General features: G+C 42.7%; 1 protein-coding gene across 1 annotated transcript in view; it reads left to right on the forward strand.

Moving 5' to 3' along the window:
* The window catches only part of NECAB3 (N-terminal EF-hand calcium binding protein 3), a 166,625-nt gene that overhangs the window by 23,712 nt on the left and 128,137 nt on the right, over positions 1-14,776 (forward strand). The window contains exons 3-5 of the mRNA XM_044299479.1: positions 3,460-3,568; positions 9,760-9,785; positions 13,878-13,975. Of these exons, the coding sequence (XP_044155414.1) occupies positions 3,460-3,568; positions 9,760-9,785; positions 13,878-13,975 (233 nt within the window). The remainder of the gene's footprint in view (positions 1-3,459; positions 3,569-9,759; positions 9,786-13,877; positions 13,976-14,776) is intronic.

Here is a 14,776-nt window from a genome sequence, read left to right on the forward strand (position 1 = left end):
TGAATAAATATCTGGATGGAGCGTCCATTACACAAAATTCCAAATGTTTTATTAATATTCTGCTGAGACTCATTCTGGAAAATAATTATTTTCTTTTCCAGGACACCTTTTTTAGTCAAAAACGTGGCGTTGCGATGGGGTCCAATGTGGCCCCCGCGTACGCAAATATTTACATGCGGCACATGGAGGAGGACTTCATCTATGTATCCCACCACTTTCAGTATGTTATTGGGTGGTGGCGGTACATAGATGACGTCTTCCTCCTGTGGTCGGGCACAGAAGTGCAGCTGACTGAGTTTCATACATATTTAAATAGCATTGATCCTGACCTCCAATATACGGTGTCTCACTCCAGGACTGAACTATCTTTCCTTGATACCAATGTCAGATTGGTTGATGGTTCGATTAATACAGGCTTGTATGTCAAGCCAACTGACAGGAATACCATGTTAAGATACGAAAGTAGTCATCCCCGTAGTTTAATCAAACATCTTCCACATTCACAATTTCTACGTGCTAGACGCATAGTATCCGAGCAGACCGAGCTAATATCTACATGGGATATGATGGTGGATAAATTCAAGAAACGGGGTTATCCCCACCGATTGCTGTCTGCCCAAAAAAATGACGTTCTGCAGAACAACCCTAAAAAAGTCATCTCTAACCTACAGAGGACCCGCAGAATGCCTTTCATGTCCACATATTCTGAGTGTAGTGTGGAGATGGGACGTATTCTAAAGGATAATTGGAACATCCTCAGTAGGTCCATAAAAGATATACCTGAATTGAATTCCCCTCCTCTCCTATCATATCGCAAAAGTAAAAATATTAAGGACCATTTGGTTAGAGCGGATGTAGGCCACAAAAAAATCAGCATACAACGTACATTGTCTAAATCAGGACATGGTTGTTATCCATGTCTCAATTGTGTTAACTGTCGTTATATATGTAAATCTAGATCTTTTATACATCCTACCACACATAAAGAATATCCCATCAGGTTTCACCTAAATTGTTCATCTTCTTATGTGATTTACGTGTTAGCATGTCCATGCAACTTAGTATATATTGGTGAAACGTCTACTGAACTAAAATTAAGATTGAATAATCATAGGAATTCAATAAGAAAAAAACGTGCCGATCTACCAGTCTCCAGGCATTTTCCGTCCCTTGGGCATTCAGAACGGGACTTGAGATGCTGGATACTTGATCATGTTGAGCTCCCAAGGAGAGGTGGAGACCGCTTGGCTATTCTCAAGAAAAGAGAACTGAGGTGGATTTACGATTTAGATACTCTGCACCCCAGAGGATTAAATGTTGAGTTTAGATAGGTGTCTGCTGATCTGTTGCCTGTCCGTCCTTTCCACGCATGTATGTGATGTACCATTTCCACATATAATAGGTGCAACAGAATTGTGAAAGTAATATATGCAACTGTATAACTGACAGATTTGGAAACTAAAATATATATATCTTCTTCTTGCCTTTTAGAATTTTTAACTCTCACAGTGCTGGGTACGGACCCCTGGACTTTGACTCAATGGAAGCGGTGCAGCCCTGTACCAACCACAGTGTCCTATGGTGTATGCGCTATTTCAGATATTTCATTAAGCTCCAGTATGTTTTCGCTCTTTGTAAAGGTGAGGGATTACCCCTCTCAGACTGCTTTATTTCCAGCAAGAGGGCTAGATACGTCGGTGGGGTTCATGGAGATGTTCCCCCCTGACGTAGACGACCCCACGGTCCGGTGTCCTTCCCGAGAGGTGGGGACCTCGGTCCCGATGCTGGTCCCTGCAGGAGATCCCTGCTGCGGTCTTTAACACCCTTTATGAATTGTGTCTTATAGTTATGGCTCTTTTTATATATATTGGGAGGACATTTACTCCGTTTAGTTACCATCTATATGATGGACATAGAGCTGACACTTGGGGCTATGTTCCATTAACGAAGATGGTGCGGCGAGATGCTACTGCATAGTACGCATGCGCACCTACCTTGCATGGCGACGTACATGATGTCGTCACTCTGGACATGCGCATTGACGAGACCGGGACGCTAAGGATACACGATGGTATATGTGGGCTCCATGGCTTGCTGAGTCTACTCCTGGGATCCCTATTCAGTATGTTTATATCACTTTATGATTCTAATTGGAACACTGGTCCTGGATATATTTTTATTCTGTATGTCTAGGAATTATATACTGATATCAAAAAATGTATTCCACTAGTTACTATGTCAACACTTTAAATTGTAACACATGTCTGTAATTAAGTTGATTGTAACCACACCCCGATGGGTGTAACACTTTTTGTAACGCTTTATATGTGTTCACTTTCACTTATTCTATGCTTGAGAAAGGCTCGCAAGAGCTGAAACGTCGCAAGATTTGCCAAATATGGGTGAATAAAACCACTTGATTTTTTTCATGGATATCCGGAGTGCAGTCCTATTTCTTCTCTTATATATATATATATATATATATATATATATTTATAAAAATGTCGCCTTCCACCTTACCCACTTCTATGTCAGGAAAAGTAGAACAAGTGCTTCATAAATATGGCGCACATTCTAAACAGCATATTTCTCAATGTATTTATACCAGACAACACTGATAATTCTGCTCTTATTAGAAAGCTGGCTGCCTGGAGCCACCACTAGGGGGGGCTCAGTGTATAGGAATTTATACAGTTACCATTTACTGGATTGGAAGCTTAAAATAATCTCTTTGCATTAAGCTCCCCCTAGTAGTGGCTGCATGAAAAATGCAATGTTTTTTTCTTGGGAAAGAGAAAGAAGAAGGAGATCAGCTTCAGTGCTAGGTCACCTCCACCGTGCCCCATAACAGTTGCGTGGTCTCTATTGAAGGTACAGCACTGTATGCTCCATACAAGCATACATGACTGTATACTGTCCCCCAGCTGTCCTATTTAAGGCCCCCTGCTGCCCTGTAAACATACTCACCTGTCATCCTACAGGAGCTGCAAGATGGTGGTGACCTCTTCTTCTGACTGTTCATGGGTACTGTCTATTCTACACAGACGCTTAGCGGCAAATGGATGCATCCAGCGCATGCGTAGATACAGGAGACTGCTGCCTATATCTGTGCATGCGTCTAACACGTTTATTTGAGGCCAGATCAACTATAAGCCTTCATTAGGACAGCTAGGGGACAGTATGCAGTCATGTATGCTTGGAAGGAACATAGATGACTATATATGACATTTTGACAAATTACATTGAGAACCGGCCAACCCCTTTAATCATGACACAGTTAGGTAAAACAATGCAAAAGAGTGCCAAAAATGTCTGATGTAAATTTAGCCTTTAGACTGGTGTAGAAGTGATAATGGCTCTTCTACGTTATAGCTGAGCTTTATGTGTGGGAGAGGAGAGATGAGCACCAAATGAATCATGACTTTATAATTAATTGGATATGATACGTATCTCCCGCAGATGACGGCAAACTGTCCTTTGAAGAATTCCAGAGCTATTTTTCTGATGGGGTTCTGAATCAGGAGGATCTGAGAAAAATGTTCATCCGGATCGACAGCCAGCAAACCAAGTGAGTGATGGAAAGAGGAATATGGGCCAAATATACTAAAACTCCTCCCTTATCACTTGCTATAATAATTAGCTGTATATAATGCCACGGCTGGATTTCTTGACCTACTCGAGGCACAAATCTCCGTTCACACCTTGTTTCTGCCCTCTCCTGGGGTTCCTGTCGGGGGTTGAATACACAAAAGTGGTATTTCCATTTTTAATGTGATGGATCCATTCATTATAATGAGGCAAGAGGACTCCACGTTGGACTCCATTGACGTTTGTCTTTTTTGCCAAACAGAACAGTGTTTGCCTCATTACAGTGTAAAACAGAGACGAGCGATGTTCTTAAAAATTTGATTTGGCTGCTTCGCCGAATTTTACAAAAAGATTTGCTTTCTGATAAATTACTTTGTCACGAAGCACATTTTTTTGTAAGTAGCGAGTGCACTGACAGGGAACGGCGATTGTGCCGCCCCCTGTCATAAAACCCCTCAGATGCCGCCATTATTAGTAATCGCGGCACCTGAGATCAATAATAAAGCATTTTAGGGGTTGCTCATAAAAATTTTTTTAATTTTTTTTTAAATTGTACTTACCTCATCCATTTGAACGCGAAGAGACTGCTGTGGCCATCTCGCTTGAAGATCCAAAGCGAAATCTCGTGCGGCGCGTGATGACGTCATCACTTCGGCCAGTGTGGTGACTTTAAACGTCATCAAGCACAAGATTTTGCATTGAATCTTGCAGCCTATTTGCGCTGAAATGGATGAGGTATGTATGATTTTTTTTTTTTTTTACCGCCATTTCAGGGAAAATAGATTTGTTACCACGAAGAGGGAATTTGGCTTCGCGGTGAATCGAAATTTATCTGAAATCTAAAATAGCACTTTTGCTTGTGTAAATGTGCACCCCCCAACAGATAGCCCAGTGGAAGACGGAGGCAAGGTGTGAAAGGAGCATAACACACATAGAAATCTTTCCTAATGGCTGACAAAAGTCATGACACCATTGGTTTTACGCAATGTCAGTTTCTTAAAGGGGTTTTCCAGCTTTTATAAAAGGAGTTATCGGTAATAAATAATGATGACCTATCCCCAGGATAGGTCATCAATCTCAGATCAGCGGGGGTCTGATGCCTATTCCCAGGCCATATGACGTCACCGTACATCTGTCACATGACCTAGTTGCTGCTCAGTCCCATTAAAGTGAATTGGGCCGGACTGCAATACCATGCACAGTCACAATACAATGTACGGCGCTGTGCTTAGGAGAGATGCTGGGAGCTGGCTGCGCTCCCCAGAGCTCAGGGGACTGCGGTGGCTCCCTGAAACAGCTGATCGGCAGGAGTGCTAGCACTCGGACCCCTGCTGATCTGATAATGATGACCTATCTTGAGGTTATTTACTGGATAACCCCTTTAAGGCCCATCCTCAGGATAGGGAATCGCTAGCTGAACAGTGGGGGCCTGACACCCTGCACCCCCACCAAACATCTACCATGTGCAGTTTATGATATTGATGTCTTCTCATGTGGCAGGGGGGATTTGGGCTCTGTCGGGCACCAAACCCTCTGCTACCTCTGCACCCGCTACAGCTACACCTCTGTATAAGGCTGGTTTCACACGGGCGTTGCGGGAAAAGGTGCAGGTGCGTTGCGGGAAAATCCACGATTTTTCCGTGCGAGTGCAAAACATTGTAATGCGTTTTGCACGTGCGTGAGAAAAATCGGCGGGTTTGGGATCGGGGTTGTGTAGATTGTATTATTTTCCCTTATAACATGGTTATAAGGGAAAATAATAGCATTCTTAATATAGAATGCATAGTACAATAGCGCTGGAGGGGTTAAAAAAAATAAAAAATAATGTAACTCATCTTAATCCACTTGCTCGCGCAGCCCGGCTAATCTCTCCTGTCTTCTTCTTTCTGTGTACAGGAAAAGGACCTGTGGTGACGTCACTCCAGTCATCACATGGTCCATCACATGATCCATCACCATGGTAAAAGATCATGTGATGGACATGTGATGACCAGAGTGATGTCACCACAGGTCCTTTTCCTGTACACAGCAAAGAAGAAGACAGAAGAGAAACCGGGCTGCGCGAGCAAGTGGATTAAGGTGAGTTAAATATATATATATTTTTAACCCCTCCAGCGCTATTGCACTATGCATTCTGTATTAAGAATGCTATTATTTTCCCTTATAACCATGTTATAAGGGAAAATATTAATGATCGGGTCTCCATCCAGATTGTCTCCTAGCAACAGTGCGTAAAAAATCGCACCGCATCCGCACTTGCTCGCGGATGCTTGCGATTTTCACGCAGCCCCATTCACTTCTGTTATAAACACACAATATAGAGCATGCTGCGATTTTTCACGCAACGCATAAGTGATGCATGAAAATCACCGCTCATGTGCACAGCCCTATAGAAATGAATGGGTCCGGATTCAGTGCGGGTGCAATGCGTTCACCTCACGCATTGCACCCGCGTGGAAAACTCACCTGTGTGAAAGGGGCCTAAGACCTTATTAATTATATATCTTGGGTGTGTAATGATAACGGCAAACTTTAGGATTCATTTACAAGTGAAACAAGCACATGTCCGGTTCAGATGGAGAAGGCTGATCAGCTGGTTCAAAGTATCTCCGGAACCACACAGCTCCACCCTTTGACTAGTGGACAGAGCTGGTAACTGCAGTGCTACTCCCATTCACATTACCAGTTCTATCCACTACACACTGGACGGCGCTGTGTAGTTGCGGCACCTCAGCTTCTGTGTAACAGCTGATCGGCAAGGGCGGTGGGTGTCAGACCCCCGCCAATCTGATATTGTTCACCTATCCCAGGGATCAGCGACCTCCGGCACTCCAGCTGTTCTGAAACTACAACTTCCAGAATCCTCCATTCACTTCTATGGGAGTTACAAGAACAGACGAGTAAGAGTTCATGCTAGTAGTTGTAGTTTCACAGCAGCTGGAGTGCCGAAGGTTGCTGATCCCTGACTTATCCTGAGGTTAGGCTATCAATACTATGATCCTGGACTACCTTTTTAAGAGGTAGAAATAATAAAAAATGGTGGAGTTGGTGCAGTCAGGGGGTATGCTTGCAAGAGATTAGTCCTGTGAGGGCACAAGGCTGTTGTGAGAGGTTTGTGGGTCTGCTTGCCTCATTAGCACCTTACAGACTGGCTCCTTAACCTGTGAATAGCTCATATTCGTTAGCACTTGAACATCCAATTAGTTTGATTGACATGTAACAGATGGATGGTTATACATTTGGTATCTAGGTAGAAAATATACTACATAGGGCTGACTATCTGTATCTCCATGTGGAGCATTTAGATTGTTCCCGCAAAGATTGTTAATAACTGACTTATGATTTCGCTTACAGGAAAGAGGACATAAATATCAGCCAAAACATTAAAACTACCTACCATTTATTGTGCCACCAGCTCTTATCTGTAATGCCTTGGGTGCCAATGACCAGGGCTGGGCTGGAAACTTAAAGAGGCCCTAGAAAATAAAATAAAAGTGACCCCAAGTTGTAGGCGAGGCCAAATTAAAAAAAGGCAGAGCAACACAAGTATTCCGGGTCAACACAAGCCATAAGTAGGCAGGGACAACAGAAGAAGGCAGGGTCAGCAATACCACAGTACAGCATAAAATACCGCTCTAGCACCCTACTGAGGAAGGTGATACAGTTGAAATCAGGAGGGCACCTGGGGCAGCTAGCCAGATGCATAAGTATTTGATGCTCCTAGCATTAATGTTTGTGTCACGGTGCTCCTAACTTCCGGCTATTGCCTTCGGACTGCATAGACTGAGTTGGAGAATAATGTGAAGTCCAGACTTGGGAATGTTTCAATCGTGTTTACTTGAGTAACTTGTACTTGACAATACATGGGTTTCAAAGAGCTTAGTGCAATTCTCCTTTTCTTGGTTCCAGCAGGATGCAATATGGCGGCAGGTCTTCTAAATGCTGCTCTCTCTTCCATGCTAATCTCAGGCTTCAGGCTGGTTACTGTACTTCTAGAGGTTCTGGCACCATTGAGTGGGGTGCCTTTGGCAGTTTACTCCCTCATAATACTCAATCTATTAAATGTATGTAGTCTTGGTGCTCTCTGAGCTGCTTCCCCTGGAAGACTCCTGCTGCAGGTGTAAGCCATGTACCCGGGGTGGGCTCCCCAGGATACAGCGAAGTCACGAACAAGGAAAGCAACTCCAACGCCATCTTTTGCCAAAACGGAATTTTACTAACACGTAGTAATAAACACAACCACAAATGCTGAGAACATATAATACATTTACCCAGCCCGAAGGCTGAGACCCCTGAGTTGCACAGCACAGCGCCCTCTGATGGATGCTGGAGGAAATTTTGCAGTAATTTACCTACTGGCGGGCACAACTAAAACTGCCTCGCCGTACCGATTATTACCCTGAAGCAAACATGAACAATTGTTTGGGTGCTTAGTACAGGTTAGCCTGCGGTGCAACACAACAGTTTACAATCTTACAGTGCTCTATAATATTCCTCCTCCCATAACTTGTCCGGTAGCAGTTTGTCTGAGTATTACTCCTCAGCAAAATGCTGAACTGGATTGAGTTTTTGGGGGTGTTTATCAGCTCTCAAATGTGCAATTCTCCCTTTTAGTAATGGAGTCCTTGTAGTAACACTTTAGGCCTGACACAAAGCAGAGACCCTACCTAGCTAACTACAGACCTGGTCTTAGTCTCTAGGTGCCAACACTGCAATGAGGTGCGTGTACGATCTTACCGACCCGGGTCTGCTCTTCTTCCGCTGATGACTCTGAACCGAACAACCAGTCTCTCCAGCAAACATGAGGTCCTGCAGGGTATGTAGCTTTGGCTCCTCAGCTCTTATCAGCCTTCCTGGAAACAATCCTTCTTTCCCTGGACAGGATCTGGGTCTTGGACAACGATCAACTTCACTCAGCTTCAGCTGTGATCACTGAGGGGCCTCTCACTCCTGGATCCATCGGATTCTCTGCTCACACACAGCTCCTCAGTCTCAGCTAGCTTCTAAGATGGATGCTGCTCTCCTTCTTCAAGCTCTGAAAAACCACACCTCGTGAATATGGAAATATATATATGCAGCCAGTCAGCTGTGAATAGGAAACAGCGGCATCTTGTGGCCAAACAGCAGAATGTCAGTCCAGAACATTTAATTAAATTTAATCCACACAAACAGTGTTCAACAATGAGAGCTGTTTTCCCATTTCACACAGGAGGGGAAAACACTCCCTCACTGCGCCATGTTGTCTGGTCTCTCTTATAGTCTATCTCCAACTAGCTACTTCTTCAGCAACCCTTCCCTTTGTGGGAAGCCGGACTAGCCCACTTCTGCCCCAAGGGGGGGGGGGGGGGGATAAGAATGGAATGGTTAGTTCCATCCTATCTAAAGCAATCTGCTAGAACATATGCTACCTGCTGGAAAACCAAGCACATTACTTGTCACATAACATTGCATAAATACATTATTAGGTACAGTATGAGAGGACCTGGAAAAGGATACAAAGATGGCATTGTTAACCAGTAGAGACAGTAGCTCAGTATAAAGATGGTAGTGCCCACTCTGGGGTACTACACTTAAGTTCATTCATTTTTCCTGCTTCCAACATCAGCTTCAAGAACTGACTGTTCACTTGTCGCCTTGTAGATCCCTATCCTTGAAAGGAGCCATTATCACAGGGTTATCAGTATAATTAAGTTCACTTGGTTTTAATGTTATGGCTGATTGGTATATATATTCAGCCTGCTTGATAAGTGATCATTTTGAAAATATAGACCTCAGGATATCATCCTTGAATACCATTGTATTATCTAAACTAGTTCTGCAGTGATTACTTTCTTTATATATCTTTAAAGCAGTTGGAGATTGCTTTTCTGATACAGAGACCTAATACTCTGCATAGACATTCAGATAAATAATAAAATTCTGTCTGCCTGCAGCCACCATTAGAGAGAGCATACGTCATACTGTTTAGCTAGTGAGTTCAATAAACAGTGTACAGCAAGCTCATAAGCTCCATCTTGTGGTGACTGCTAGCAGCCAGAATTTTATCACTTATCCCTATGGCTAGGCAGAGTACTTAGAGTTTAAAAAAGCACAAATCACCTGATTTCTTTGCAATTTTTTCAGTTCATTTAGATGAATGTTCTAATTCTAAACTTGTGTTCATTTTTGCAGGAACATGGATACAGAGCTGCTATGTGGTAAGCTGTTTAATTAATATTTTCTTCTAATTTCTTCTAATCTAGTTTAGTTTCTGTCTTCTGTTTACATAACATGGTCAGTGTTGAGCAGGTTTCCATAGTTATGTAAACAGAAGACGGAGGAGAGTTGCTAAGGCTCAAAATGGGCCACTTTAGTGCTATTTTTTCTAATAGAAATGTACGATTTCAGCAATTAAAGTATATTACAAAAATGGTCAGTATTACTGCCCCTATACATTACAAAAAAAAAAAAGAAGAATGACAGTTACACTTTAAGTGAGGTTTTCAGTGCATCGAGGGGTGGAAAGCTGAGGAACTGTGATATAGTAAGGGGCTAGGCACTGAAGCCTTTATTTGGCTAAAGAATAAAAACTATTTTTTTCTCAGTAACGTCGCAACCAATTTTCACAAGACAGGTATCTTTCTAATCCGCAGGATCAATCCTACCAGGTGCCGTGCTTAGTTTAATAGAGTTGATCCTGCTGGCGAACCCTTTAAATTATTCCAGTGATGTCCAGTGACTATATTTTACCACACAGCCAATCACTTATTCTCTTTATATACTGTCTGTAGATTTTGCTATTACTGTCTGTAAAAGTCAGAGTGCACATTAGATGCTGCCTGCTCTTATGGGATCATCATTTGTAGGATTAGTCAGAGCTGCGTTTTCATTCTCCATCTTCTGCCTCGGGCTACTTCTTTGTACTCACTTGCTGATTTCAAGACCCAGCATCCTTGTTATGTCTGATCTAGTGGAATTTCATCAAGCACCTAACCCTACAGCCCATCTCCTGGGGAATGTTGATTTAATGAAGTGTGTGACTCATGTTAACCCTTTCAGTTGTACAGAAGGGGAATGCTGCTCTGAAGTCACCATAGTCTTTAGTCAGTGAGGACGACGTTACATACAATTTACATAGATTTTATTAGATAAAAGTAGTGATTCTCTTTAGTGTACAAGACATTTGTTAGATCTTTTTTAAGATTTTTCTAGTTTATGTGGACGTCGTTTCCAAGGATTTCAAACAGGAAGACTGCTTGGGGGTAGGGGGTTAATATTGTAATGAAGGAGAAGACATTGAAAGAGGGGGTCATTTTACATTGCACCAGTTGACTGCTGACATTCCAGACACCAGTGCTTACTGGAGTCAATTTGTCAGGTAACCTGCTAAATTCCTGTATGGCCATACTCATAATATAAAAAAAAAACTACATTATTGTTGCATAAAAGTAGAAAATAAATGTACGGGTATGGCATATGTGCCCTTGTATATTAGGGCTCACAACAACAACCAAAGTAGCTGACATAGCGGCTGTCTGCTGAATGTGCACCATTATACTTTACCTGCTGTGTGCATTATCCCTTCCCTGTGTCATTACTTTTTATTATTCCTGTACTATAACATCTCTGTGACATCATTAGTACATTACACCTACATGTGGCATTATTATTTTCCTATGCTGTGACATCACAGGAACATGGTGTCCTTTTTATTTTCTAGCTATTAAGTCATAGTGCATATTATCCCTGTTCCGTGACATCACTGTCTGTAATATCCCTGCACTGTGACATCACTGTGTAAATTATCCCTTTACTGTAACATCACTGAACAAATTATCCGTGTACTATGACATCACTGTGTGTGTTATCCATGTGCTGTGACATCACTGTGTGCATTACTACCTTTTGAGATCTGTACTTGTAGGTGGGGTTGGCGATGACAGACGTCACAAGCTCCAATGGTTAAAAAATCCAAATCACTGTTTATTTCATGCAAGACAATAACATGGAAGTCAAAGTTAAAGGGGTTCTTCAGTTTTTTTAAACTGATGATCTATCGTCTGAATAGATCATCAGCATCTTATCGGCGGGCGTCCGACACCCGGGACCCCTGCCGATCAGCTGTTTGAGAAGGCAGCTGCGCTGGCAGTAGTATGCGGCCTTCTCGCTGTTTACTGCAGTCCCAGTGATTTCACAACTAGTATCCAATGGCCTGGCCGGTTCTAAGCTCCATTCAAGTGAACAGAGCTTCGCCCCGCCCAGGCCATTGATACTAGTCGTTACGTCATTGGGCCTGCGGTAAACAGCGAGAAGGCTGCGGTGCTACTGCCAGTGCCGCTGCCTTCTCAAACAGCTGATCGGCCGGGGTCCTGGGTGTCGGACCCCGCCGATCAGATGCTGATGGATCTATCCAGAGGATAGATCATCAGTCTAAAAAAACTGCAGAACCCCCTTAAGTCTTCACTTTGAACAAGTTCACAATCATAAACATAAATAAAATAGCTGCCCCTCTCGGCGCTAACTAAACAGCAATTTCCTCACCTACACTCAGTATCGACATTAGATGAGGCTTCGCACAACAAGCAGGTCTTGCAGCTTCCAGGCACTAACTCTGAATTAGCTTTTCACCCCTTGTGGTAATGTGAACAGTGCTGGAAGGTGTGTTGTCCCACTTCAGGTATCTCAGATATGTGACACAGGTAAAATCCAGAGTGGCAGTTGTCTCAGCAAGGCATAGTTTGCTGAGACATTTTTGTATACATTTTCTGGGCTGGATTTTACTTGGACTGGTGGCTAGGCTTCGTGAAGGGAGTTCCCAGTCCACACCCTTCCAGTATGGGTCTTTCTTTCTACCTGAGGTGACCGCAGGTGAGGCCTGCTGTAATCAGGCTTGCATAAAGCGCCTCAGAGTAGGTCAGTCTGAGGAGGGAGAGCGAGACTGTTCTGTGAAGCAGAGGCTCTGTGTGTGGTCTCAGTCAGGAGGACTGAGGGGCCACAAGGCTTTGAATAACCTGAGGTTTGGAGGACCTAGAGAACGAGGGTTGCACGGCCAGCGTCTGGAGGACTACTGGGCCACACTCCCCCAAAAGGTACTGGAGTTGCCACAGCCTTGAGGCTGCAGTATTGATGTTAGCTGAGGAAAGCCGCATATGTTGTCCATGTGTGAACTGAGCTCTATGAGTGAGGTAGGGACGTATTTTGTTTAGGTAGTTCCTAGACGGGCAGGAGTTTATTTGTGTTTTAACTGGACTCAGTTAAAACACCCCACCCAGTGATGTATAACTGGACTATCCTTTATAAGAAGACTGTCAAAATAAATGCACAGTTTGGACATGAAAATCCGTTGTCTGGTGAGATATCTGTGAGTGTGACCCCCTGAAAAGAGACGATCCCTTACACCCTGTTTTTATTTCTCCAGTTATGAGCCTGGCAGCTACAACTTGGTTTGCCTCAGGCTAGATGATAGCTGTGTACTGCAGTGGGGAGGGAATGACAATTCCCACTGCTAACACTTTTCTGCCATTCTATAAAAATCCAGTCCATAATACAATTTGAACAAAATACTGTACTTTAGCATACTACAACTTGTTGAAACAACCCAGCTTTCCTGGGTTCTTTTACCTCACCGTCTAAGCCAACTGACATATACAATGGGGAAAATACGTACTGTATTTGATACACTGGCGATTTTCCCACCTACAAAAATGGAGAGGTCTGTAATTTTTATTGTAGGTACACTTCAACTGTGATGGGCAGAATCTCACAATCTAGAAAATCACATTGTATGATTTTTAAATAATGAATTAGCATTTTATTGCATGAAATAAGTATTTGATACAATAGAAAAACTAAAATTAATATTTGGTACAAAAACCTTTGTTTGCAATTACAGAGGTCAGACTTTTTCTGTAGTTCTTGACCAATTTTGCACACACGGCAGCAGGGATTTTGGCCCACTCCTTTTTGCTGCATTTACCTTGGGTGTGAACACAGCCCGGATCCGTGCAGAGCAGGTCAGAGCATCTTTACCACTTGAGGGCTGGACTTTGTTCTATTTACAATGTACGTATTATGCCTGTACTGTACAATAAATGTGTATATTATCCTTGTACTATGGCATCTCTGTGTGCATTATCCTTGTACTAGAAGTAGGGAGATACAGAGTTCTCCAAGGCCAAACCAACATACATTCAGATTATGAAAAAGGATTGATACTTACTGCATCAGTATAAAAGAAATATAAGGGATGTGATGTTTGATGGAATATCCTTAAGACTTCTATCACAGTGTTGGCTACTTGTACATTTCAGACTATTTCTCTGAATATTTGGGGGAATACAAGAATGTTCTCAGTGCCCTGCAGAATCTGAATGTGACTATATTGACAGCCATGGATAAAACCAAAATGGTGAGTAAATGGCTTAGTATTTATTTTATACATCATGGAATGAAGCTTTATTTAGTGAGTATAAATGGAAAAAAAAGTATATTAAAGAAAAACATACATATTTTTTTCTGCTAATGATTCATTTTACAACTGAAGAAAGCTGGGAAAGTAATGAGTAATTTGGCCCTATGTTGATGTGTGCTATTTTTTCCATGGGTCATATTCCAAGCAAGCTTCACAGTTTTGCAAAATGACTTAGGCTTACGACTAACCACGGATCCGCGAAATAGGGATACCTTCCAAATGCAATCTGCATTTTTCTCACTTTCATTACTAGAAATGACTATTCTCGTCTACAATATGGACAAGAATAGGGTATGTTCTGCAATCTGCAGAAGGGACAAACGACTGCGGATGATACTTTTGGTCAGTCTGTTCATTTTTGTGTACCCATAGAAAGAAATGGGCTCGTGTTCCATTTCTAATTTTTTTCATTCTTTTCCCTGAGCTAGTAAGTGGGGGCTATCTGCTATAATGTCTCTCATAGACAGCACATATAGAGAAGAGAAAATTCTGCTCCTCTATCTTTATTTTTCACATACACAGAAGCAGCAGCATGGGGGCATTATGTAGCTGTGAATTCAGTTCTGGGGTGAGATAGAAAACTGCACAAAGTAGCACAGCACCAGTGACTTAACTAGAAATTACTGGGCCCCACAGCAAATTTTTGATAGGGTCCCCAGCAACTTATTCGCAACCCCCTACTCTCCTGCAACCCCCATTCCTGTGGCTAGTCAAGATCGCTCTCTTGGATGAGGCCCA

This window comes from Bufo gargarizans, chromosome 6, assembly GCF_014858855.1.
Source record: "Bufo gargarizans isolate SCDJY-AF-19 chromosome 6, ASM1485885v1, whole genome shotgun sequence".
NCBI lineage: Eukaryota > Metazoa > Chordata > Amphibia > Anura > Bufonidae > Bufo > Bufo gargarizans.